Below are 27,673 nucleotides of genomic sequence, written 5' to 3' on the forward strand. Positions count from 1 at the left end.
TAGCTCTCAACCTGTGAATATTGTGAATGCCTAACTTAGACTTAGGAAGTGTACAGGTGCCCTTGGGCTTATCTTCTTAGTTTGCTGCTAGTTTATAATCGCTCACTGCCCATCAGGACCTTGTGGGTTATAGATTTAGACAGAGGAGGGATTTGATCATACAGCTGGGTCAGTCATAACCAATATGTGAGTCATAGTCTCACTCACATTGAGTTTGAGAATTTAAGGCATGGGCTGGAATTCCTCATGGAACTGACTTTGTAAACCTGGGAAGAAATCTACCCACTGAATTCCACTTGAGCTGTCTGTTCCAGCAACTGTGCAATACTTTGAGGTTACATACTATCTCATTTAATCCCAACCTGGGATAGTGTGTAATACCAAATTCTTTACAGCTACGTGGGATTAAATTAAATAGTATGTGAAATTCCAAATAGTAAATTGGTAAAGTGATGCCTAACGAATTTGAATGATCTGCTGCCAGCCTACTTAGTACTAACAGTGAACTAATACCACCTTGTGTCCCTGTACCGAGAAGTCTTTCTTGCAGGACTGTGGTGAACATGGCAGCATGTTGTCTATGTTGACTGGGCATCTGCTGTGCTCTTCAGCCTTTGCCTATATATGCTCCCTTCCTGCTCTGCACAATTTCATGAAGCAGGTGGGACACACTATTTTACCTTTTTAGTAGTCTGCAGAGACTGACTTGCTTCCCTCAGTTCACAAAGATAGCATCCCAGGATGCAGATTTATCTGAATTACAAATTGATGGCCTCATTGCTCACAATAGCAAAGACATGGAATCAACCTAAATGCCCAACAGTGGCAGACTGGATAAAGAAAATGTGGTTCATATATACCATGGAATAGTATGCAGTGGTAAAAAAGAATGAGATTATGTCCTTTGCTGGAATATGGATGGAACTCGAGGCTATTATCCTTAGCAAGTTAATGCAGAAACAGTTAACCACATACTGCATATGCTTACTTGTAAGTTGGAGCTAGAAATGAGAACTTATGAACACAAAGAAGGAAACAATAGAAATAGCATATTGGAGGGTGGGCAGTGAGAGGAGGTAGAAGATTAGGAAAAATATTTATTGGGAAAGAGGCCTAGTATCTGGGTGATGAAATGATCAGTACAACTAATGCCTGTGACATAAGTTTACCTGTATGGCAAACCTGCACACCTACCACTGAAGCCAAAATAAAAGTTATAAAAAACATGATGCTTTCACTTACTCTCTTGGGGAAGGCTCCGAAAGTAACAGCTACCTCTAGTTAAAAATCTTCTAGTTAAAAAAGAAGCAACCAAACACGACATCACCTCTTTGTTTTTCTTGTCTATCTCTTAATTATTCAGAAATGGGATTGCTGCATGGCAGACATCCAAATATTGTCTATAGTAGAATTCAGAGATAGAAGCAAACACCTAAATCAGCCATTTGGTGAGATTCTAAATTAGCCATTTGGTGACATGCTATTTGTCACTTTCAAAGTTACAGCCCAGATTTTCAGTGCATTTTCATCTAACTCTGTTGAACTTTTCCCAGGATGTCATGTACGATGGAATTTCCTGCCAATGGTATTATTGTTCTGTGATAGATCCAGTTCCAATGTTTTATTTAAAAAAAAAAAGCCATGTGATGTATTCTGCTCAATTGATTACTTAAATGAAATGGATAACTATTTTCTGATGCAAATGCTCTGAGTAACCCACAAATTCCTCAGAAACACATTTGCTTACTTTGAGATGAAGAACACTCTAAACACACCCACCTTGTGACACCTAGTGAAATGTTTTCTGTCCCTACAGGATCATTTAACATACTGTCCATTGCTGCACAACATTCTTTTATTGTCACAGGAGCAGCGATTTCTCTAGGGATAGTCATATTATCCATGTAGAGACAAATTGATGTCTTTTAAAGGTGACCCTTTAAAAGTTGACTCCAGGCTCGGTGGGAAAGTAACTCAAATGTAGCCTCAGCTTTTTTAAACGGGGTGCAGGGTGAAGAGGATACCCTCTCAGGCATGCAGTGGCTTACTGCAAAGTCAGGATAATTGCATCAGCACTTTTAGTTATGAAAGAAGTCTTCAAGAGACCAGCACTGCAGCATGTACTTGAAATGCACCATCTTGAACAGTTTTTTTTTTTACAAGAAACTGAGATTCAGAACAGTGAAGTATGTAGCCTAAATATATATGTGCACTTGACTAGAACAAGGAAAATTTGTGTCCAAAGTCTACACTCTTTTTGTTTGATGATTTTCCCCTTGTGGCCTGATAAATATCCACATCACGATGACAGGATGGCCTGGATGCATGCTTCTATTTTGCTCCTACTGGAAAACTTTTAGTTCTGCATGTATATCCCCTTAGGAAAGAGTGAAAATTGCCTTAAACATTTGAGAAAAAGTTCTTCTGATAACCAGTCTGGTAAACAATAGTGAAATTGGTAGGTGGTGTTATTATCACCTGCATAACCTATACAATTCTTGAACATCTGTTTGTTCATTCAACACAGATGTGATGAGTGTTTTCTAAATGTCAGGCATTGTTCCTGGTGACAGGATGTACAGCCGGGATTAAGAAAAGTGATCGACACTAGGCATGGTGACTGACGCGTGTTATCCGAACACTTTGAAAGTTTGATTGAGGAGGATCTCTTTAGGCCAGCCTGGATAACATAGAGACACCTATGTCTACAAAAATTCCAATGAATTGCCCAGACATACTGGTGCATGCTTGTAGTCCCAGCTACTTGGGAGGCTGAGGTGGGAGGATGGGTTTAGCCCTGGAGTTGGAGGCTGCAGTGAGCTGTGATAGCACCACTGCCCTGCAGCTTTGGCAATGTAGCAAGACACCATCTCTAAAAAAAATAATATTAAAGACAAGTTATGTTTTTGCTATTGTCGTCTATGTGGAGATGGCTCTATACACATTCCTATACAAATGAATAGGAATTTCATAGAGATGTTGTGGATTTCATGGAAGAACCAGCCAGTGTTCTAGGTGGTCACTGTGTGGCTTCATTTTTCTTGTCTGCTTTCTCCCTTCTTTAGGCTGCATTGGAGTTTTCGAAAGACTTATCTCTCTGCAGGCTCACCTCTGAGCTTTGTCTCCTTGGAGCCACCTCACTTAGCTTCAGATGTGGATGTGGATTTGAATCATGTCGCAGCCCCAGGGACTGCTATGGCTCCCTTTGTTGTTCACCTCCGTCTGTGTCATGTTAAACTCCAATGTCCTCCTGTGGATAACTGCTCTTGCCATCAAGTTCACCCTCATTGACAGCCAAGCACAGTATCCAGTTGTCAACACAAATTATGGCAAAATCCGGGGCCTAAGAACACCGTTACCCAGTGAGATCTTGGGTCCAGTGGAGCAGTACTTAGGGGTCCCCTATGCCTCACCCCCCACTGGAGAGAGGCGGTTTCAGCCCCCAGAATCCCCGTCCTCCTGGACTGGCATCCGAAATGCTACTCAGTTTGCTGCTGTGTGCCCCCAGCACCTGAATGAGAGATACTTATTGCATGACATGCTGCCTATCTGGTTTACCTCCAGTTTGGATACTTTGATGACCTATGTTCAAGATCAAAATGAAGACTGCCTTTATTTAAACATCTATGTGCCCACGGAAGATGGTAAGTACCTCATTGGAACAGAAAACAATACTTCTTGGGCAGTGTGTAGAGAGATTTGCCAGGAGGGTTTTATAATATCTCGTGCATGATCTTCTCTATAACCTGTTTATTTTATTTTAATTTATTTTTCATATTCCAAATGCAATTCTTGCAGCAGCTTACCACGTGTTCCACTTGTATATATTGGGCCATCTACTGGATGGACAAAACTATAAACAATGACTTTAATTATTTTCATATGTTACCTAATTAACATTTTATGATTTTATTTGCAGATGAAAATTAATATGAGCATATAGTGTTGCATGTTATACCTGAATCATCTGTAAAGGAATGAATCTATAGAAAAAAAAATAGAATTAAGTACACTACCATGCTCCAGTTTGCAACCTGAAAGATAGAGAAAATGGTTCTTTCTGCCATAATGACTTGAGATATTAGCACCTTTTCTGAGTTTTCAAAGAAAAACTTTATTTTTTTTAATATATAAGCAAGAGGTAGTTCATACAATGATAGGATTTCATTGTTTAGAATCCGTTTTCTTAATGTAAATTTGGACTTTGTTTTCTTCCAAGATCCACTACAATCAAATGACAAAATATATTCAGATGATTCTAGCTACATTAGACACTAATGTGTTTGTATTTTTAAAAATTTCCTTTTTTCTATAAAACACCAATGAAAGTCTGTAAACACAATAACATTTAATATATTAACCTAATGTTAGTAAAACATGAAGAGTTTTATGTCTGTATGGTTTCAAATTCAGATTTTCTTGGAAGAATAACCAAAGTTATGCCACAGTGGTATCACATTTCCCAGTTAGCATTTCCATATACCATTTTTAGATGAGGAGAAAGGACAACAGAGAACAAAATATATCTGGAAAGAAAGGAACTAATTTGTGAGAATGATAGACGTATCTAATGTAGAAACTAGAGCTTGTCTTTTGCATGAAGTTCTTCGTGGAGAATGTGATAAATTACTTTTATGGAGAATTTTTTTCTTCTCATTGTTCTTTAAACTTTAATCCCTGGAAAATATTTTTCAGCAAAATTTGGCTGAAAGTATTAAATAAATATTTACATTAATTCATTGATCTCCAAAATATTATTGCATTTGTCAGATTACTCTCTCTCCAGGTAATTGCCAGGTAGTCTAAGTAGAGTGTCATGACAAACTAGACCAGGGTTGTGTGCCATTGAGATTACAAATTGTCATTGAGATTACAAGGAACAGCTCAGAGTTAAAAATTAAAGGACTCTGCTTCATCATATTAGTGGTTTCTGGAATATTGCCCTTCTCAATAGGGTGACAGATCTCCCAAACATCTCATAAAATCCAGGTCTGAATGTGACTGAAGGAGTCAAACTGACGTTTGGATGCTGTACTTCCATAGGGTGTTCTGAGCTGTCTCAGTGCCTAATAGTCCCCTTTGTGCATGTGTGTGATGAGAAAGAGCTGTCAAAATCGATTAGGGTTCTCGTTTGAGCAGCCACCTGGGTCAAGGTCTTTCTCATAAAGGAACTATTTAAAACAAAAGTAAAAAAATGGAAGACAAAAATTTAGAGAAAAACTCCAAACAGGACAAAGTATTACGATTGCTTTTATAATACATTGGGTGTGCTAGAGTCTAGGACCTGGTGATTTTATAGAGCTAGTTTTGGCAACAATGAATGCACTTCAAATAGGATGCCTCCTCATATAGGATGTTGGGTGGAATGAGACCACCCATGAAAAAAAATCAATAGCTGCCATGACAGCACAGCTCTGTATGTACAATTGTGTGGATGTTGACACGGAAGAGTTGGAGACCGAATTCACATTGTGTGTGTGTGTGTATGTGTGTGTGTGTTTGAGAGAGAGAATTTATGTCTACATGTGTCAGAGAGAAAGAGCCAGAGGAAAAGAGGGGGTAACTGAGTGACTATTTTGAAGAAGCAATGCAGAATATGGCTTGGTAGCTTGATTAAACAAAACTTATGAAAGTCAAGCTGAGAAGTTCCAGTCTCACGTACTAAGTTCATGTCAGTTCATACGTGAGAGCATGGCACTACAATTTGAGATTTCTCTTGGTCACCAAGGAGACTGAACACAGAAAGACGAGCTCTGGAAATATTTCAAGTTTTCAATGAGAACCCTTGGTATTGTCTAGAAGTGAGGTTAAAAAGTAACGGAGAATAAAATACATATTTTGAAGTAGTTGCTCACACAAGATATTGTATTAAATATAAAGCTTGGAGGAGAAAAAGCCATAAGTGAGTCCAGGGTGTCTTGGGGAATGGACAGAGCCAAGTAACCACTTCTGGAGTGACTTACACCTGTGCTTTCTCTCTGTTTCCTTGGACATACGTCTTAAGGTCTTATTCTTGAATGATTTCAGGGCAAAAAGCCCTTCCATTCTTCATCATGGTATGTCCGGAATTGGTGGGTGCTTGGTCTCACTGAATTCAAGAATGAAGCCGCGGACCCTCGCGGTGAGTGTACGGTTCTTAAAGATGGTGTGTCCAGAGTTTGTTCCTTCAGATGTTCAGACGTGTCTGGAATTTCTTCCTTCCGGTGGGTTCGTGGTCTTGCTGACTTCAGGAGTGAAGCTGCAGACCTTCGTGGTGAGTGTTACAGCTGCTCTTAGAGGCAGCACGTCTGGAGTTGTTTGTTCCTTCCTGAGCAGTTCATCCCTCCCTGTGGGTTCCTGGTCTCTGCGGACCCAAAAAGTGAGCAGCAGCAAGATTTATTGCAAACAGCGAAACAACAAACCTTCCACAGCATGGAAACCAACAGGAGCAAGTTGGCGCTGTGTGCTTTGGGCAGCTGGCTTCTATTCCCTTATCTGGCCCGACCCACATCCTGCTGATTGGTGCGTTTTACAGAGAGCTGATTGGTCCCTTTTGACAGAGTGGTGCATTTACAATCCCTGAGCTGGACACAGAGTCCTGATTGGTGAACATACAGTCCTCCAGCTAGACATAAAAGTTCTCCAATTCCCAGGCAGCCTGGTGGCTCAGCCTGTGATCCCAGCACTTTGGGAAGCCAGGTGGGCGGATCACGAGGTCAGGAGAGCAGACCATCCTGGCCAACACAGTGAAACCCCATTTCTACTAAAAATACAAAAAATTAGCCAGGCATGGTGGCAGGCGCCTGTAGTCCCAGCTACTCAGGAGGCTGAGGCAGGAGAATGGCCTTAACCCAGGAGGCCGAGCTTGCAGTGAGCGGAGCTCTCGCCACTGCACTCCAGCCTGGGCAACAGAGCAAGGCTCAGTCTCAAGAAAAAAAAAAAAAAAAAAAAAAAAGTTCTCCAATTCCCCACCCTACTCAGGAGCCCAGCTGGCTTTGCTTAGTGGATCCCGCGCTGGGGCCTGCCAGTCTCGTGCGCCACGCCCGCACTCCTCAGCCCTTGGGCTGTCAATGGGACTGCGCCCTGCGGAGCAGGGGGCGGCGCCCGTTGGGGAGGCTAGGGCTGCGCAGGAGCCCACCTTTGGGGGGCTAGGGCATGGCGGGCTGCAGGTCCTGAGCGTTTCCCACTGGGAGGTGGCTGAGGCCTAGAGATAATTGGAGCTCCGTGCGGGAGGGCCGGCAGTGCTGGGGGACACAGCGCACCCCTCGCAGCTCCTGGACCGAGTGCTAAGCCCCTCTCTGCCCTGGCCAGCCACTCCGAGTGCGGGTCCACCGAGCCCGCGCCCACCCAGAACTCCTGCTGGCCCGCAAGCGCCTCGTACAGCCTGGTTCCTGCCTGCACCTCTCCACCTCTCCTTCCACTCCTCACGGCAAGCAGAGGGAGCGGGCTCCCGGGCCAGTCCACAGAGGGGCTCTCATAGTGCAGCGTGGGCTGAAGGGCTCCTCAAGCACAGCTGGAATGGACGCCAAGGCCGAAGAGGTGCAAGTGAGGGCTGCTAACACGTTGTCACCTCTCAATGGGACTGAAAACCCTGGGAAATATAAAGAGAAATATAAATGAAAGTCATTGTTGCCCAGGTGCGGTGGCTTGTACTTCTAATCTTTAGGAGGCCGAGGTGAGTGGATCACTTAAGGTCAGGAGTTTCTGACCAGCCTGGCCTCAGGAGGCTAAGGCAGCGGGATTGCTTGCAACATGAGTGACAGAAGGAGGTTGCAGTGACCCAAGATTACAGCACTGCACTCCAGCCTTTGTGACATAGTGAGACACTGTCTCTAAAAAAGAAAACAGAAAAGAAGTCACTATCATTGTCTTTTCATTGTAGGATAACAGCAAATGCCATTGTGATTTCTAGAGAAGTGATTTTTTTTTTTGCTAGCAATACAATCGAAAAAGGAAGCTATTTAAAAAAGAGCGGATGATTAAATGCAAGGTGTCCCTATCATCTTTTTTCCCCAAGATGAAACCTGAGACTTTGAATTCTGTTACTTAAGTAAACATGCCACGATTAGTGATTGAGGACCTATTCGGTGAAGCTTGGAGCTTTGTGATGAAATATAAACAGACATGACATGGACATTGACCTGTAGAAATTTGGACAGTTAGTAAACATAAAGGTAGATGATAAGCCACAGCATCCTAGTAAAGGAACAAAGAAAGTTCTGTGACAGCTCAGGGACAAGTTATGTTTTGAGGAAATCTTGATGGAATCTATAAATGGTTGAGCTGTGTCCTGAAGAATATTTGGGCTATAGAAGAGATTCATCTATTAAGCATCTGTTGAATGGAACATTTGAACACACAAATCTATGTTAAGCAGCTTGGCGCCAATCGTTACTGTTGTTACTATTTGGGTGTTAAGTGTGGCATGGTAACAGAAGCTCTGCTTTACCACGTGCTCTTTCTGTCAGTGCCATATAATAAAAGTTATTTTATTTTATTTTATTTTATTTTTTTGATTTAGAGACAGAGTCTCGCTCTGTACCCCAGGCTGAAGTGCAGTGGTGCAATCGTAGCTCACTGCAGCCTCGACTTTGTGGGTTCGAAGAATTCTTTCATCTCAGCTTTCTGAGTAGCTGGGATTACAGGTGCACTCCACCACACCTGGCTAATTTTTTTATTTTTTATTTTGTATAAATAGGGTGTCACTCTGCTGCTCTGGCTGGTCTTGGGCTCAAGTGCTCTCCCATCTTGGCCTGCCAAAATGCTGGGACTACTGGCATAAGCCACTGGACTGGGACCATAAACATTTTTATGTTATCCATAGCTGCTGACCATGGCACTTTGTTGGGTAGACAAGCTACCTAAGATGAAAGGGTGGCAGATGAACAACAGGGAAAGAAGCTAGAAAGTCAACTGGCTTTGCTAGTGTTTTTACAAAAAAATGCATTTGCTTCTCTTACAGACAGCACTGGATCTAATTCAAGATATAATTTATAGCATGGTTTTCATTCTCGAATATCTGCCATCTTTTCAGGAAGTCGCACAAACTTTTCTGGCATTCTGCGTTAGTCAAGGGGTGTTGGACTATGTCCAGCTGGTAGAAAATAACCTAGTCTCAATCTGGCATTGAGGGAAAAATTGAAATTTATTAGAAGGGTGGTGGGATATCCAAACTTGCTGCAAAAGTCAAGAAATCAGATTGGGAGAATGGCAGATATGCAGCTAGACTTTAGAGGCACCTGGAAGAAATGAGTTCAAGGACATCACCAATCTTATGTCTGTTTCTTTGCTTCTTTCTGGAAATAGACTTGCTTTATGTGGTGGGTAAGAGGGTTCTCTGCAGTTTTCATTATATGCATTTTGTTTTTCTCAGTACCACCAGTGAAGGACAAAGTAATTCCATACTAAATTCCATACAAAATAATTCCATACTAAAAATCCCCAGGCAGAGTTTTAATTGGCTCAGTCGACTCAAGATAAGAAGAGATAACTGGCTGCTCTTGGGTATAACAGTTGGCAGGGGGAGAAGAACAGCTCTTACCACAAGGTGTCTGGAATGAGCAGGCACTGCTTCACTTCACTGTCCAAAATATTTTTGAGAAGCAGTTATATGCCAGACAAGCTTTAGAGGCTGAGATTTCAAGTTTACAAGCATTTCTAATTTTGAGCGATAGGTACTTGTAGGCAGAAGAATCATGGTCCTTTGAGAGATGTGCATGGCCTTTCTCCTCCCTTCACCTGTCATTCCTGGAACCTCGGAATAGGTTGCTACGCATGACACGTGATTTCTTCAATACTCTGCCTTAAGTATTGACTTCAAATGGCAAAGGGGAATTAAGGTTGTAGATGGAATTATGTTTGCTAACCAGCAGACCTTCCAATAGAGAGAATTATCCTTGGTTATCTGACTGAGCACAGTATATTAACAGAAACCCTCCAATGTGGACCCAGAAGCCTCAAGAGGAGATCAGAGTTGGAGTAAAGCAGCATGTGAAAGCGATACCTGGACATTGCTGGCTTTGAATATGAGAGAGCCAGGAGAAAGGAATGTAGACAGCAGCCTTTAGAAGCTAGAAGAGGCAGGGAAACTGATTCTTCCTTAGCGCTTCCAGAAAGGAGCCCAACAGCCCTGCTGACACCTCGATTCTATCCCCATGGAAGAAACTGACCCGTGGAAGAAACTTTACCTCTGGAAGAAACCCTAGCCCCGTAGAAGAAATTCTGAAGAAACTGTAAAAGAATAGAAAAGAAGAAACTGTAAAAGTAAGCTTGTTGTTCTAAGCTTACTAACTTTGTGGAGATTTGTGATAGTGGTAATAGAAAACTAAGGAAGAGTTTTATCACCCTTTAATATGATTTGAAATTCATAATGAAGTATTACTCTAAAAACAAAGTTCAGAGTCACTGAAGTCATTAGGTTTTCAGCCTTCTGACCCCAAGTCCATTCTGGAATTCTACTTCCAATAATTTCTAGTTGAAAACACTCTTGGGCACTTAGAGCTTTCTGTCTTCCTTAAGAATGCCAAGGAGACCATATAGATTATTCTTTTAGGGCAGATATTTTTCAGATTTTTAAAAAATTTCTCTTCTAAAATTTGAGTGATAGTTACCCTGTCTCTGAGCGGGATCTTGCACTGTTGCCCAGGCTCTAGTGCAGTGGCACAGAAGCTCACTGCAGCCTCAAACTCCTGGGCACAAGTGCTTCTACCACCTCAGCCTCATGAGTGTCTGGGATTATAGGCTGATATTATATGAAGCTTCAGAGAAGAAGCATATCCAGTTTCCTGCAAATTAGAAAATGGTGGCAGATTTTTTTTTTGAGAAGGAGTTTTGCTCTTGTTGCCCAGGTGGGAGTACAGTGGTGTGATCTCCACTCACAGCAACTTATGCCTCCCAGGTTGAAGTGATTCTCCTGCCTCAGCCTCCTGAGTAGCTGGGATTACAGGCCTGTGCCACCATGCCCAGCTAATTTTTGTAGAGATGAGGTTTCACCATGTTAGTCAGGCTGATCTCAAACTGCTGACCTCAAGTGATCCATAAAGAAACAATGAAAAAAAAATCCCCTATTAGATTTACGTTATAATTTTCAGCCACCGTGACTGGCTAGTTTTTAAATTTTTTAAAGAGTTGTAGCCTTCCTATGTCGCCCAGGCTGGTCTGGAACTCATAGCCTCAAGTGATCCTCCCATCTCAGGCTCCAGAATTCTGGGGTTACAGACATGAGCCACCACACTCAGGGACATTCTGCAAATTTGACATTTTGCATCAGGTTAATATAGCCCCATGGCAAATTGTACTAAACAGCATATTCAACAGATATACTATTTTGACTCAGGAAAGTAATAAAGGGTCATTAAAATTTTTTTTTTCAGACAGCTATGACAGATTTCCAGAGATGATGGCTTTGAATGACTTACAACAAAATACCCAAATGGTTCTTTCATCATCTGTCTCCATAGAGTTTCACTTGTGATGGTGGCTGTACCTTTACATGTCTTATTTTCCTACTTACAAACACTGCTGACAAAATCCTCTGAGCTCTCCATTCCTTCCAGCTACAACTTAACCTGTGGTCTCTTCTGGGCAAAGTGACTCTCTCACCTTTTGAACGTACACCTTGTTTACTCCTCCAGCCAAAACTTGTTTGCTGGAGATGGAATGCCAGTTTATCCCCTTGGCAGATCAATCATTATAGGCAAGTGACTCAGCTTTCATGGGACACAGTGCCCTTATGTCTAAAATAGAGGTAGCTGAGAGGTTTAAGCTTATAATCCATATAAAATGCTTAGTATCCAGCACATACAAGCACCCTGTAATCTGATATTAGTGCAACATCATTAATAATAGAAAACAGAACTTGAAAATTTCAGCAAAATTGCATGTGCATAGTGAGTCTGGTATGTATATTAATCCAGGCATAATAAATGTTGATCATCTGTGACATAGCTGTTTACTGTTGTAATGGAGGGGTAAGCTGAAGAAGTAAGACCAACAGCCCATCATTTCTGGTGGTTTCTAGTATGGTTTTAACAAATGGGAATTTCAGGAAAAGTAACATTTTTTTAAAAGAGCTGACTATTATCATTCTGCTTTATTCCTAACTTTAGTCTTTTTGAGCTCCTGTTGTCAAATGGATTTTGAGCATGTGTGAATTAGATAAATTATTCACCACGAAAGGATTAAACTAATGTTTTGGAAAATTCCCTTAAACTATCAAATGGCAATAACACTACTCTGTGTGTGTGATATTAAAGAGAAATTAATTTTCTTTATCTTGTTGTCTAGACAAACAAAGTCCAATTGTACGCATACAGTCACAAAATCTAGGTGAAAAATGAAAACTATGTTAGCAGAGTGAGACCAATGTTTTAACCAATCAACATCAACATGCAACTAGGTGACAATTATTAAATTACTCCAGTTTTCGTCTGTCAGTTGGACGTTTGACGTTGTGTAGACATAGCTTGCCAGTAAAGATAATTATGAAAGATTATTAAATAAAGATCTCCCTGACATGGATTAATTGAAAAGTATTTAGTATTTTTTTTTTAAGCACAGTTAAACTGGAGTGGATTTATGATAGCATGTTTCTGTCCTAGCACAAAAAGCTTTCAGCAATTTGAATATTGAGTAATAATCTTATTGAGGGTTTGGAAATTATGTGTGTTTTGAATAATATTATTGGCAGTATTTGGTAGTATGAATTATGCCTGTTTGAATAATTAAGAAATAGCTTTTCCTAACGAATAACATTTTCCATTACATACATAATCTTCCAGTACATGAATTTTAATTCAATTTACAATTTAGATGCTTGTCATAATTTGAACAAATACAGATTACCTAGAATATAATAAAAATCAAATTTTCATATAGTGCATATCATAATCATTTTTTTCTTAGAAATTGTCAGAGATAGAAACTCTAGGTACATCTAGTCCATTGGAATATTTGGCCATTTAAAACAATTAGCTCATTTATTTGTGGAGTCTTGCTTTCTAAGATGTTGTAGTCTAATTTTTGTCAGTTAATATTGCTGATTTGAATAGTGTTATTTATTTTAGATACTATTTTAGCCAAGTTATATATTATTTATTCGTTTTTTATTTTGGAGACATAGTCTTGCTCTGTTTCCCAAGCTGGAGTTCAGTGTGGTGCAGTGTCCACAACCCCTGTCTCCCAGATTCAAGAGATTCTCCTGCCTCAGCCTCCCATGTAGCTGGGACTACAAGCATCTGCCACCATGCCCAGCAAATTTTAGTATTTTTAGTAGAGATGGGTTTCACCATGTTGGCCAGGCTTGTCTTAAACTTCTGACCTCAGGTGATCAGCCCACCTTGGCCACCCAGGGTGCTGGGATTACAGCTGTGAGCCACCATGCCTGGCCTAGCCAAGCCATTTAAACTTTTAAATATTTAGTATCATCACCTATTAAAAATAAGACTAATATGACTATAGGTCCTCTGATTTTTTTTTTAGAATTATAGTGATTTGGGAGTAAACAACTATATAAGAAATAATTATAAAATAGAAAAGATTAGTGCATTCTTAGAACTTTAATGTCATGTTAATTGAATGTTAATCCAATGACTTTATCTTTCATTGCAAGATTCCTTGCCTGAATGAAGTACTGAAAGCCCTTGTTGAGAACAGGTCCTATCTTCCTAGTCTGCTTTTTGGTTTTCCTAAACCAGGCTGTTTACATAATGACTAGTTTAACATTTTCTCTTTATGTTTAAACATCTCTTTCCTTGGTGCAATCACAGCCAAACTGCAGTGAAAACAACAGAAATTGAGAGCTTGTGAGCTCCAGATTTCAGAGCCACAGAGAGTTTGTGAGATCAAAATATCTGCTCTCAATAAATAAATTAGACCTACCTAAATCACATAGTCAATTTAAGGCAATGGAACCAGAGGGAAAGACTCCAAAAGAGTGACCTATCTATGGAATAGCTACTGGTAAAATGAAACAATGATGAGACAGTGTAGTCTCCACCTTATCATTCAATCTAATGTTCTGTATTGAGGTTCAGAGAAGCAGGTCCAGGTTTCCACAAATTAAAAAGTGGTGGCTTGCTCCTGTAATCCCAGTACTTTGGGAGCCTAGGTTGGGGCTTCACTTGAGCCCAGGAGTTTAGGCCAGCCTGGGCAACATGACAAAACCCTGTCCCTACCAAAAAAATAAAAATAGTTGGGCAGGGTGGCACGGGCCTGTAGTCCTAGCTACTTAGGGGGCTGAGGTGGGAGGATCAGTTGAGGCTAGGAGATCAAGGCTGCACTGAGCCAAGACCACAGCAGGGCATTCCAGCCTGGGTGACACAGTGAGACCCTGTATGTAAAAAGAAATAAAGGAAAAACATTTCCCTGTTAGATTTTACATACCTGATGATGACTTTAATGGTGAAGGTAAGCATTGGTGTGTGTGTTGTGTTTGTGTGTTTGTGAATGGTGTTGAAGGAAGCCCATAGGAAAAGTATCCATAATTCATTCAAGATCAAATATGTTACAGTTTTCTTGGCAAATGCCAAGTTATAAAACACGTAAACCACTCTACAGCCTCTTCTTCCCTAAAACCCCAAACATCTTGAAGTCTCCTTCAAGCCAGATATCCTCTTGGTCCTCTGTGCAAGTTGTCTGTACAGTCCTCAGGTTTATCTTTGGGTAAGTCCCTGTTGCCATCACAAAGAAAGAACACAGCAGGTATTGATTTGTCTCAGGCAAAGGAGCTCTTCTGGTGGGTTTCAACAAGATATGAAAATTCTAGGTTCATGAACACTCCCTTTTTCTTCCTTAAAAAGGATATTTTTAGCTACATTCTACTCTGCTGTCTGTCTTTTATGACATAATCATTCACTCAACCAGGGAACATCTACTATTTGCCTAACATCCTATCTGCCTGTCACATATGGACTTTAGCCTCCAGTCAGGCCAATGATGCTATTGATCTCCTAATCCCCATGTATACTCTTTGGATATTTTCATCTCTTTTGCATTGCTTATTATCTTTAGAGACATTTTACGTAGCTCATTTAAAAATTATTAATAAATAAATCATTATTTGCAATTAGCATAAACAAGGCCTTAGGTGAGTGTAAGTGGGTATGCAGAGAGATCTAACCCCACTGCTGGAAAAGTGAGTGGGAAATCCCATTGATACATGACCCAACTAAACCAACATTCCATAAAAAGCACAAAGTCTTCAGTGACTGCTTTAGGATTTCAGGGAAAAGAAAATGGAGGCAAATGTGAAAGCAGAGTTGATGTCTTCTTTTCTTTTTCTTTTTTTGAGACAGTCTCACTCATGATGCCCAGGCTGGAATGCAATGGGGTGATCTCAGCTCACTGCAACCTCTACCTCCTGGGTTCAAGCAATTCTCCTGCCTCAGCCTCCTGAGTAACCGAGACTACAGGCACCTGCCACCATGCCCGGCTAATTTTTGTACTTTTAGTAGAGATGGGGTTTCACCATGTTGGCCTGGCTGGTCTCGAACTCCTGACGTCAGGCGATCCACCCACCTCAACCTCCCAAAGTGCTGGGAATACAGGCATGAACTACCACACCTGGCTGAAAGTGGATGTTTTCTGTGGAGGTTCCTTGATAGAAAGGTTTTCATCCAGTCTTGACATGAGTATACAGAGTGTAAACACATGGCTGTGCAGTGAGGAAATGCTGTCTGTGTTTCCTAAAACTGAGGTTCTTGTTTGTTGCTTCTTTAGCTGCACAGAGAGATAACACATGCAAAATTGGGGAGAAAGGAGAGAGAAAACTATAATAAAACTGGAGGCAATGTGCAGTGATGTTGTAATTTAACATGCAAAGTACTCACTTTAGTATTTTTTACATTGTTACATTGTGACATTGCAGGATTCATAAGTGGAATTTCATCCAAATTTATTCTAACGCATATTTTTTTCTACTTAGCAGACTATACAATATGGTTAAATCAAAGAACATGAGGTTTTGTTCTTACCAAATTCAAAAATACTTTTTATCACCTGGTGTTTAAATCATTAACACAAAAGATTTCAGTCTCCCCCAAATTTCCAATGTAGTAAAATCCTTTCATAATTTTATATTCAAAATATATTAATTCAGGTGACTAGTATGGAATCAATGAAATCAAGTTATAATTTGCATGTTTCTAAAATGTTTAAATTTAAAAATAAAAAAGTAAGCCTTAAAAAACTGCATCTTTCTCAAGAATGTTAAAATGTTAACAAATTATTTAATTTTGAGCTAAAATCAGATAATAATGAGAACAGATTTCACCACTGCACATTCTACGGGGATCTTTGCATTTTACACTTGTTTTGTTTTGTTTTATAGGAGGAGATTTTGGTATATTAACTATAATACTGGAAATTTACCTGGACATAAATGGTAGAATCAACTTAGACTCTAATCACATAATGATAACATCTTCCAAGGAGAAGGAGTTTTTGGGGTCATTTAACCAAAACTCTTTCACCTTACACTATTTTCATGTTCATGTTAACCTTTTGGTACTCTAAGAAGAGATGAACTATCATTTCTTAAGTTCTATAAGTTGAATTTAATTATGATTTTACAAATCTGCCATCCCCAGTAGATGGTAAATGCTTTGAAGACCCAGAGCATTTTTGAGATAAAATAATGAGTTATATACTTTATTGCACAAAACAAATGAATGAACTAGTAGTGCCTGTCCACCAGCTATTTTTTTTTTGAACCTGAACAATAAAGATGTTTGCAGCTTTTTCTCTTCATTATGGGGTGAGAGGGTAGGGGAGGGATAGAATTAGGAGAAATACCTAATGTAGGTGAAGGATTCATGGGTGCAGCAAACCACCAGGGCACATATATACCTATGTAGCAAAACTGCACGTTCTGCACATGTAACCCAGAATTAAAAGTATAATTAAAAAAAGACATAAAAGAAAGAGAAAGGTTGGTGATGTTTACCTGAGCACTCTCACAAACGGAGATGAAGCAATTTTGAGTGTTACCTTCCTCTTCTAATATATAGTTCTGAAAGTCTTAGAAAACATGTTCTTTTATTCCTTCCAAGTAGTCTTTTGCAAGCATCCTCCTCAGTTGCAAGCATTTATTCTCATGCATCACATTATATGTTATGAATACACCCAGAGTTTATGTGAATTTATTTTTATTTTTATTTTTTTGGCAAATGCATTAAACTCTTTGCTTGTATATTTTGAGCTGGAAGCCACGTTTTTGTAATATTTTAAAAGCAATATATTTTATAATATGCTTTAGAAATTAAAAGAAAATAGGGTACCTCCATTTCCTATGACAAACTGTCAGCATACAGCAAGGCAAAGCCATTTGCTGCTGAAGCTCAGTTTTTCCCTGCGGATGCTGAATGTACCAGAATTACCAGCCAAGCCAGGATCCTGTTTACCGCATGTTTCCCTGAAATGCCAAGCCCCTGAGGTGTTACAAGGAGGGAAGACAGCATACAAGCATGATAGAATGACTAATAAACTAATTGGTTTATAGTTTTGAGAAAGCAGTTGGTTGCCTATTGTGTGTGTGTGTGTGTGTGTGTGTGGTGAAGAAATATTTGTATTTCATTTAAGTGCAACTAATTTCTATTTAAATTTAAGCTGCCATATGTATCTACTAGCTATAGTATTAGACTGTTCAGCCTTAGCAACATCCTTATTCCTATGTACTTTTTCTCTTTCTAACTTTTTTAAAAAATATACTTTAAGTTCTGGGATCCATGTACAGAACGTAAAGGTTTGTTACACAGGCATACACATGCCATGGTGGTTTGCTGCACCCATCAACACGTCATCTACATTAGGTGTTTCTTCTAATGCTATCCCTCCCCTATCCCCCCACACACCGACAGGCCTCAGTGTGGGATGTTCCTCTCCCTGTGTCCATGTGTTCTCATTGTTCAGTTCCCACTTATGAGTGAGAACATGCAGTGTTTGGTTTTCTGTTCCTGTGTTAGTTTGCTGAGAATGATGGTTTCCAGCTTCATTCATGTCTCTGCAAAGGACATGAAATTATCCTTTTTTATGGCTGCACAGTATTCCATGGTGTATATGTGCCACATTTTCTTTATCTAATCTATCAATGTGGACATTTGGATTGCCTATTTTTAAATGCAGTGGGCTATAATTTGATTCAATGCAGAAGGAATCATTTCTAAGAAATTAAAGTTCATAGGTTGGAAAATAACCGAGTTCATCATTAGGGAAAGCTTATTCTAAAACTTAGGATAAAATGAGCTTCCTCTTGCACTTTATCCAACTTAAGTTATCGTAGTTACTTTATCATCATCGTTATCATCATCAAAAACTCATCAGAATCATCAACATCATCATTATCTAAGTTTGAGTAGCCATGAGAAGGTATTGTGAGTTCCTAACTTGAGAGGGATCACTTTCTTTGAGATTTTATACTGTTATTTTAAGACTGTTAAGCATGGGTTAGAATCTGTGTTTTAAAAGCTTTGACAGACCACATCATTGGTAATAAAGTTTTCTCTTAGCATGGGTTATGAGTTGACTTGTGTTACAGTTGAATTGTGCATCTCAAAAAAATGTTATATTGATATCTTAATATCTGGTTCCTAGGAAATTCACCTTATTTGGAAATAGGGTTTCTGCAAATGCAATCAAGTTCAGATGAGTTCATACTGTGTTAGGGAAGATCCTAAACCCAATATGATTGGTGTCCTTGTAAGAAGAGACACACACAGGAAAGGCAGAGCCACGCGCAGGACCATCCCTGCAAATCTTTAGAAGGTGACAGTATTCTTTAAAACACTTCAAAATCATTGGAAGAAGACTACAACTGGGCTCTGCCTCCTGGCCTGGGGATGTAATTGGCTGTGTAGAAAACACGGTGATAACCTACTAAGGAGAGCAGCCTATCAAGAAACTCAGGTGTTTGGCAATCAACTCATTTCTCCAAATGCACAAGTGAAGAAGGCAACCATTTTTCTCAATCCTGCAGCTTGCAAAGGCAAAGCCAGGACTCGATTTGAAAAAAATGCTGCCTTGATTTTACATATATCCAGGATGGATATGTCTATTATTAAGGCAGATTATTTGCCTGCAGCTTGCAAAGGCAAAGCCAGGACTCGATTTGAAAAAAATGCTGCCTTGATTTTACATATATCCAGGATGGATATGTCTATTCTTAAGGCAGATTATGAGGGATAAGCCAAGGAACTCCTGGGACTGATGTTAAACACAGCTGTGATCATTGTTATAGGAGGAGATGGGACACTGAAGGAGGTTGTTACTGGAGTTCTTCGAAGAACAGATGAGGCTACCTTCAGTAAGATTCCCATTGGATTTATCCCACTGGGATACACCAGTAGTTTGAGTCATATCCTCTTTGCTGAACATGGAAACAAAGTCCAACATACAACTGATGCCACATTTGCAGTTGTGAAAGGAGGAACAGTTCCACTTGATGTCTTGCAGATGCAAGGTGAAAAGGAATAGCCTGTGTTTGCAGTGACTGGCCTTCGATGGGGACCGTTCAGAGATGCTGGCATCAAAGTTAGCAAGTACTGGTATCTTGGTCCTCTAAAAATCAAAGCAGCTCACTTTTTCAGCAGTCTCAAAGAGTGGCCTCAGACTTACCAAGCCTGTGTTTCACACATGGCACCTACAGAGAGATGGTGATGGTGATGAGGATGCTGAAGGTTATGGTGATGATGACCTGATGACGATGGTACTGCTGGTGACGATGATGATGGTGATGGCCATGATGATGACAGCAATGAAGATAACAAATATTGTGATGATTGTTTTGGTGATAATAGTAATAATTGTGGTGATGGCCTGTTTCTACACTGCAATCTCTGTTTCTCCCCCAGTCTCCAAACAGAACCACCTTAGAGACATTTCAAACTTACCATATTCAAAATGCAGCTGCTGCTTTTGACACAATGAATGCCCTTTTCTCTGCATTTTTACCATCTTAGGAGAATTCACACCACCTCCTCATCACTTAGTGAGCCAAATGTGCTAGCTGCTGATCCATGTGTCTGAATGGCTGCCTTGAGGAATTGGGGACCTACAGTGAGCCACAATGCTGGACTGGGGCAAGGATGAATAAAGGAGTGATGAGTTCAAGTTGTTGGGGGAAAACAGGGCAGCCAACTCTATCTGGAGCTCTCAGATGGGCTTAGTGGTGGCGAAGATATTTCTAAAGGCATTTTGAAGACTTGGAGATATGTTATCAGGGAGAACAGAGCTTCTTAACTAAGAGCAATTTTGGACCTGCTGTACAGGACAGCCTCCACCCCACACAATGATCTGGCCCCTAATGTGAATATTACTGAGGTAAAGATAACATGAGGTAGACTATAGAAGTCTATAGAAAAAGACAGTCTGAGAAAATTATGCTAGGGGAACACTGAAGAATGTGGAGCAATTGAACAAATGCCTGTGCAGACATATTGGTGCAAAATTGCAATGGAGCGCCAATGGGACAGGGAAAAGGGACAAGTCCTACAATGCACAGTTCTTGACCATCCCTGAAGTTCACCAAAGCTACAGAAGTTGGTGTGCATGAATTATCTCATTGATCCTGTTTGGTAATTACCATGTTGACAGCTGGAGTCACATGAAGGAGCATTTTTAAGCAGCAAAGTGACAAGCTCTGATTTGCATTTTGAGATTAGTGACTCAGACTACCAGTTATTTGTTAACTTGCTCGATTCAGCCTAGGTAGACATCTAGAGGGTGTAATTTGATTTATTTTGCAGAGGGATGATTGGCCTCTCCATTATCTTGGCACACTGCCAGAATTTCTGAACACCAAAGAATTATGTATTTGGCATATGGCCATCTCATTTCTAAGACTCATCAAAGATGTGAGAATGGATTAGATGTGGAATAAGTTGACGATTAGATTAGTTTATCAGATGATTAGCATGCCATACGAATTTATCAAGACATGGGATATTTAAAGAAGGGGAGAGTAACATATATCTGTGTAACATATACAGGGAAGATAGGAGACCTTTGTCTCAATTTCTTTTTTCTTAATGCATCAATAAGCCTATAGGTAGATAAAGTTTAGGTTTGATTCTGCTTTCTAAGTTAGGCTGCAAAATATTTTTTATCAGTACTCTCTGAAACTGACTGCCATGTCAGGACTCTAAAGGGTATCCATAGGTATATTTAAAAATAAAATTTCATCATTTCATCTTATGTAGAACAACATCTGTTTACTATTGCTTGGAATACAAAGTGGAATTTAGCTGTGGCCATTAGGAAGTGACAAACAGTGTTTCTTCCACTATGCCATAATTATAGTGAGAGGAAAGCATCAAAAAGAAAGTTCTTTTATATACAGTTGGCACAAAAATATTCACATATAAATAATATAAATAATGCACCATAAAAAGAAAACCTTCCATTATTATTAACAGAATTAATCAGTTGTCATTACCATGGGATTTGGGATACATCTTACATGTTCTTGGTTAGATTCATGAGCCAAAGAATAATACCTAATTGATGAAAGCGGGCTATAATTTAATGCTTTTAAAACAATGGCCTCTGGCCAAATACAGGGAAAACAAATGACATTTGATTTATTACTTTACATTGATTCCTTGCATCCTGCTCGAAAAGAGAGATTATTTACAATTATAACATATTTTTCCTGCACAATTAACATAATTGTTGCCAGTTTTATAGAAGAGTCAGGAAAGTGGGCTTGCAATGATTTATTGTGAATGTATGAAACAATTAATGCTACTAGCAACAGAGTTTTAATAGGAAAAAGTTAAAGCACACAGTATTAAAAATAAAAGGGGCTGGGCACAGTGGCTCATGCCTGTAATCCCAGTAGTTTGGGAGGCCAAGGTGGGCAGATTGGGACCAGCCTGACTAAAATAGTGAAACCCATCTCTACTAAAAATACAAAAATTAGCTGGGCGTGGTGGTACATGCCTGTAATCCCAGCTACTCAGGAGGCTTGAGGCAGGAAAATTGTTTGAATCTGGGAGGCAGAAGTTGCAGTAAGCCGAGATGACACCACTGCACTCTAGCCTGGGCAACAGAGCAAGACTTCATCTCAATAAACAAACAAACAAACAGAGTAAGACTTCATCTAATAAATAAATTAATTAAATTAAAGGAAAAGTTGGTATCAAAATTCTGTTTGATTTAGGCAAGGTTTATACCTCCATGGACGGCTTTTTCATAACAATAATTGTATTGACATTGGGGGCTTTTCTGTGTTTCAGAGAGTTCCATGTGGATTTCCAATATGGTAGAATATATAATATTGTTATATGAGGGAGTGATGGAAAATCTCATCAAGGTTGGCATTTTTTAGAAAGAAAAGAAGCATAGGGAATATTTTAAAGATTTGGGGCCAGGTCTGGGGCGGGTTCATGCCTATAATTCCAGTGTTTTGAGAGGCTGAAGAGGGAGAATGATTTGAGCTCTGGGTGTTTGAGACATTGTATGCAACATAGCAAAGCCTCATCTCTACAAAAAACAAAAAGTGAGCTGAGTGTGATGGCAAGCATGTGCTGGCAATCTCAGCTACTAGGGAGGCTGAGATGAGAGAATCGCTTGAGCCCAGGAATGCCAGGCTTCAGTAAGCTGTAATCATATCACTGCACTCTGGGCTGAGCAACAGAGCAAGACTCTGTCTCAAAAAAAAAAAAAAATTGATATTTTCTTTCCCCCACAGTTGTCATATACAATGAAAACTGTGTATTTAAGCCAAAATAGGTTTTGTAAACATTTCACTATTAAAAAAGTGTCAGGCTTGCACATAGATACATGATGTTCCTTCAATTTCTTCAGTTTTCACCTGCCCTGGTATGAGAACCATGAAGTAAGCATTCTTCTGGGCACAGAAATGATACTCCTAAACATATTATTTATAATATATAATGGAAAGAGAGAAACATGTCAAAAATAAAGACAAATTAAGCTTTAATGAAAAGCAATCATACACTGATGAATTTAAGGTTTTGGAGCAAATACTATTGTGTTTGATATCTATTAGTCTATTTATCTAGTGAAATATGAGCAACGCAAAATCAAACATCAATAGAAGGTTCCAACTAAGCTTGTTTCTCATGTGGTTTCTCTGCCAGCTCAGACCTCAAGAGTACCTACTGCCTACAAAGTAGACTCTCTGCCCCACACACTGATTTCCACCCTTTTCTGTTTCGTGGGGTGACTTGCTGACCTTCTATGCATGGGTAATAGTACTCTATTGAAGGCAAGAGTTGTGTCTTCCACTTGGGTCTTCTAATCTGCTAAAGAAAGCAACACACAAAGTATAGCTTACAATAATTATCTGTCAAATTTATGTCAATCACAGTGTGGATGGTAGATCTGTGTTTTCTCTTTTGTCTTGAAAGGAAGACTTCAATTTTCTCTGCAGCCTTGGTACTTTATAAATTATTTCCTCTTCCGTCTCTTAAAAGTCACTCTTATTTACCACCCCATTAACCATGAATTCAGTGAAATGCCCACTCATGCAGTGTTGGAGTCACACATTATTTCAGAAGACCACACAGCAGTAGGTGGTATTAAATAAATATCTGAAATGTGAGCCAGGAATGTATTTTTACTGGACTGTCATTTTCTTGCAGGCTCATTTGTATAATCCACTCCAGTGCATCTCAGTTTTATTTCCTATTATGCAAAATAGAAGATAATGATAGGTTGGCACATTCTCTGCTGATACTATTTACATTTGTGTAAATAGATATTGCTAGGGGTGTGTGCCTCAGACTATCCCATCCTTCATAGGGCCCCATGTTTCAACTTTCTAATAACCCATCTAAGACACCTAGGTACACAGAGGAGAACACTCTGATTTAAACAGTCCACCATAAGCCAGACACAGTGGTGCACCCTGTGGTCCCAGCTACTCAAGAGGCTGAGGCCGAGGATCACATGAGCTCAGGAGTTAAAGACTAGCCTGGGCAGTATAGCAAAAGCCTATCTCTAAAAAATAAAAATAAACTCACCATTCTGAGTTTCACATGTTTTAAAAATCTCCCACTGGCTCCCATCTATTATGCCTGGTTTGGTTTGAAACAAAACCATTAGTTTAAATGTAGCAAAATTCCATCAACATATTTTTCTTTATAACAGCTTCTCCTAAGTAGCATCTGTTATAGAAATCCTGTTCTACCCGAACATCAAAAAAACATTTTCTTGCACATTTTTCTATAAGCATCAGAATTTCATTGTTCATACAGACATTTTTAATCTATGCAGAGGATGTTTTTATATATGGAGTTAGGTAGGGATCCCCCTTTGTTTTTTTCTGCAATAGGGAAGCATTGCTTTTGACACATGAAAGAAACAAGGTATTTTTTCCCAGTATTTGTTGTGTCAGCCAGGGTCATGATAGGAAAAGATGGAATGCAACTTGAGAAATATAATAAAGATGGGGACAGTATATAGGGCACCAACACAGGGTAGTGGAGCCCTTATGTGAAGTTGCTGATACCCACTGAGGTTGAACTGGACCTACCTACTAGGGAGGGAACTGGATTTCATATACATAGGCCTTCCTCCCCTTCTGTCCTCCAGATTACCTACTAGTGTCTTCTTTGGCTGTAACCCAGGGACAGCGAGAAGGCAAGAGTGAACTCATGTATTTACCTTCCACAGCACACAATAGTGGAGATGAGAAGAATAAATCTGGAAGGGGCCACATCCTGCCCCACTCCCCCCAAAAATACAAGTTTTAAAATTAATCATACATACATCAGCCAATCCTAGGGCTTTATATTTGGCCTTTGTTCAGTTGCTGATCTGTTTCTGCAAGATGAAGTATGACTCAAATATTACAAATGACGTATGTTTTCCATCTTCAACATTCCCCTTGCTTTTGGTAGAATTTATTCTTTCATATACATTATGGAATCCATGTGTCAAAGTGTGCAGCATTCTTCTGTCTTTGCTGGGAATTGTATTTATTTAAAAGTTGGTTTGGGGAAAAATAAACATCTTCTAAGCTTATGTTATCTAACTTGTAAACTGGCATAGTTTATTACTTGTTGAGATTTGATCATAGCTTTATTAAAGACTTTAAGCATTATGTATTAATTAATTTTTATTATTATTATTTTGCAATTGATACCTTCAATTACATTTTGTACTCTGGTATAAAATAATGTTGATTTTTTTTTACATTGATTAAATATTCAGCCATCTTTTTGGATTTTCTATTATTTCTAGCAGCTTTTCTGTTAAATTACATGGTCTCCACAAAAATGGTGACATTATCTGCAAATAATGACCATTTTCTCTCTTTCCTTTTAATACTTGGAAATTTTTAATCCTTTCTAACTTATACCATTGCATGGCCCATTGACATCTGGTGTGAGGATGAATGCTATTGGTACAAAATTTTATTCCCATTCATGATTTTACAGGAAATGGGTCTAACACCTTTTTTGTAAATACAATGTCGAGGAGAGATTTTTGACATACATATTTTCAAATAATATGAATTACCTGTAATTACCAGTTATTTTCTGTTTTTAAAATGCTTTCTTTTGATCATAAGTAAACATTGATTATTGCCAAATAATCAGTTGGCATTTCTACAGCTGCTTATACAGCTGCTTATATCATAAAAGAATTATAATTCTTCTTCATAATTAACATGCTTTTATAATTAATAGATTTTTAAGTTATCTATTCAATTTAGAAAATAACACATTTTTCATAATAATGGGAACAAAATGGCCTCTCTTGTGTTATAGTGGAATATATTGTATATTCTAAAAATAGCCACTATTCTACTAAGTTTAGTTTGTAAATATTTCACTTACGATGTCTACATCTACATTCATAAGTGAATTTGATTTATAATTTTATGATGTTATACACACTATACTTTTGATATGAATGTTAAACTATCCATACAAAAGGATTTTGATAGCTTTATTTAATTTTATATTTTCTGCAGAAAACTTCAATACACAGGATTATTAAAAATTTTCTGAAAATTATCTTGGGTGGCAAGTTTTTGTGTGGGAGATTTTTAGTTACCCTTTCATTACTACTAATAGTTTTTAGTGTAAGTTTATTTTTTGGGTAATGTTGCTTTTTTCTTAACTATTTCAATTTAGTTTTTTAATATCAGGATTTATACTGTTAAAATATTATTTTGTATTTTTTATAGTTTGATTTACTTGGTGTTTTAAAAGTCATTTTCCTCTTTTTTTTAAAGACTATTTGTTTTCATAATTTGTCTCACTCTTTGGTCAGTCTTGGCAGAAGTTTGTTTATATTATAAAGCTTTTCAATAAACTAGTTTTCATTTCGGTAATTAGATCAACTGTTTTTTCTCTATTTCACTAATTTCTGCTCCTATCTTGACTGTATCCTATTTTCAGATGTATTTGTATTCATTCTGTTTTCACTTCTTCCTGCCCTCTTCTTGACTTGTCTCCAAGCCTTCTTTATTTCCAATTATTCTTGCTGCCTTGTAAAGGTATTTGAAGTTTTTTTTTTTTTTTTTTTTTCTTTTATTGTAATTATTATTATTATTATTATTATTATTATACTTTAGGTTTTATGGTACATGTGCCCAATGTGCAGTAAGTTACATATGTATACATGTGCCATGCTGGTGCACTGCACCCACCAACTCGTCATCTAGCATTAGGTATATCTCCCAATGTTATCCCTCCCCCCTCCCCCCAACCCACAACAGTCCCTGAAGTGTGATGTTCCCCTTCCTGTGTCCATGTGTTCTCATTGTTCAATTCCCACCTATGAGTGAGAATATGCGGTGTTTGGTTTTTTGTTCTTGCGATAGTTTACTGAGAATGATGATTTCCAATTTCATCCATGTCCCTACAAAGGACATGAACTCATCATTTCTTATGGCTGCATAGTATTCCATGGTGTAGATGTGCCACATTTTCTTAATCCAGTCTATCATTGTTGGACATTTGGGTTGGTTCCAAGTCTTTGCTATTGTGAATAATGCGGCAATAAACATACGTGTGCATGTGTCTTTATAGCAGCATGATTTATAGTCCTTTGGGTATATACCCAGTAATGGGATGGCTGGGTCGAATGGAATTTCTAGTTCTAGATCCCTGAGGAATCGCCACACTGACTTCCACAAGGGTTGAACTAGTTTACAGTCCCACCAACAGTGTAAAAGTGTTCCTATTTCTCCACATCCTCTCCAGCACCTGTTGTTTCCTGACTTTTTAATGATTGCCATTCTAACTGGTGTGAGATGGTATCTCATTGTGGTTTTGATTTGCATTTCTCTGATGGCCAGTGATGGTGAGCATTTTTTCATGTGTCTTTTGGCTGCATAAATGTCTTCTTTTGAGAAGTGTCTGTTCATGTCCTTCGCCCACTTTTTGATGGGGTTGTTTGTTTTTTTCTTGTAAATTTGTTGGAGTTCATTGTAGATTCTGGATATTAGCCCTTTGTCAGATGAGTAGGTTGCGAAAATTTTCTCCCATTTTGTAGGTTGCCTGTTCACTCTGATGGTAGTTTCCTTTGCTGTGCAGAAGCTCTTTAGTTTAATTAGATCCCATTTGTCAATTTTGGCTTTTGTTGCCATTGCTTTTGGTGTTTTAGACATGAAGTCCTTGCCCATGCCTATGTCCTGAATGGTATTGCCTAGGTTTTCTTCTAGGGTTTTTATGGTTTTAGGTCTAACATTTAAGTCTTTAATCCATCTTGAATTGATTTT

The 27,673-nt window shown here is 38.9% G+C and overlaps 1 protein-coding gene and 1 pseudogene across 8 annotated transcripts in view; both read left to right on the forward strand.

The window, feature by feature from the left end:
* NLGN4Y (neuroligin 4 Y-linked) overlaps positions 1-27,673 on the forward strand; it is a 285,691-nt gene that overhangs the window by 80,743 nt on the left and 177,275 nt on the right. For all 8 annotated transcript variants that reach the window (XM_063721438.1, XM_054545298.2, XM_054545297.1 and 5 more), the window contains 1 exon segment: positions 3,066-3,644. In XM_063721438.1, coding sequence (XP_063577508.1) covers positions 3,173-3,644 — 472 coding nt within the window. In that variant the 5' untranslated portion in view covers positions 3,066-3,172.
* On the forward strand, positions 7,050-19,629 carry LOC129053392 (acylglycerol kinase, mitochondrial-like; annotated as a pseudogene).

This window comes from Pongo abelii, chromosome Y, assembly GCF_028885655.2.
Source record: "Pongo abelii isolate AG06213 chromosome Y, NHGRI_mPonAbe1-v2.0_pri, whole genome shotgun sequence".
NCBI classification, from domain to species: domain Eukaryota; kingdom Metazoa; phylum Chordata; class Mammalia; order Primates; family Hominidae; genus Pongo; species Pongo abelii.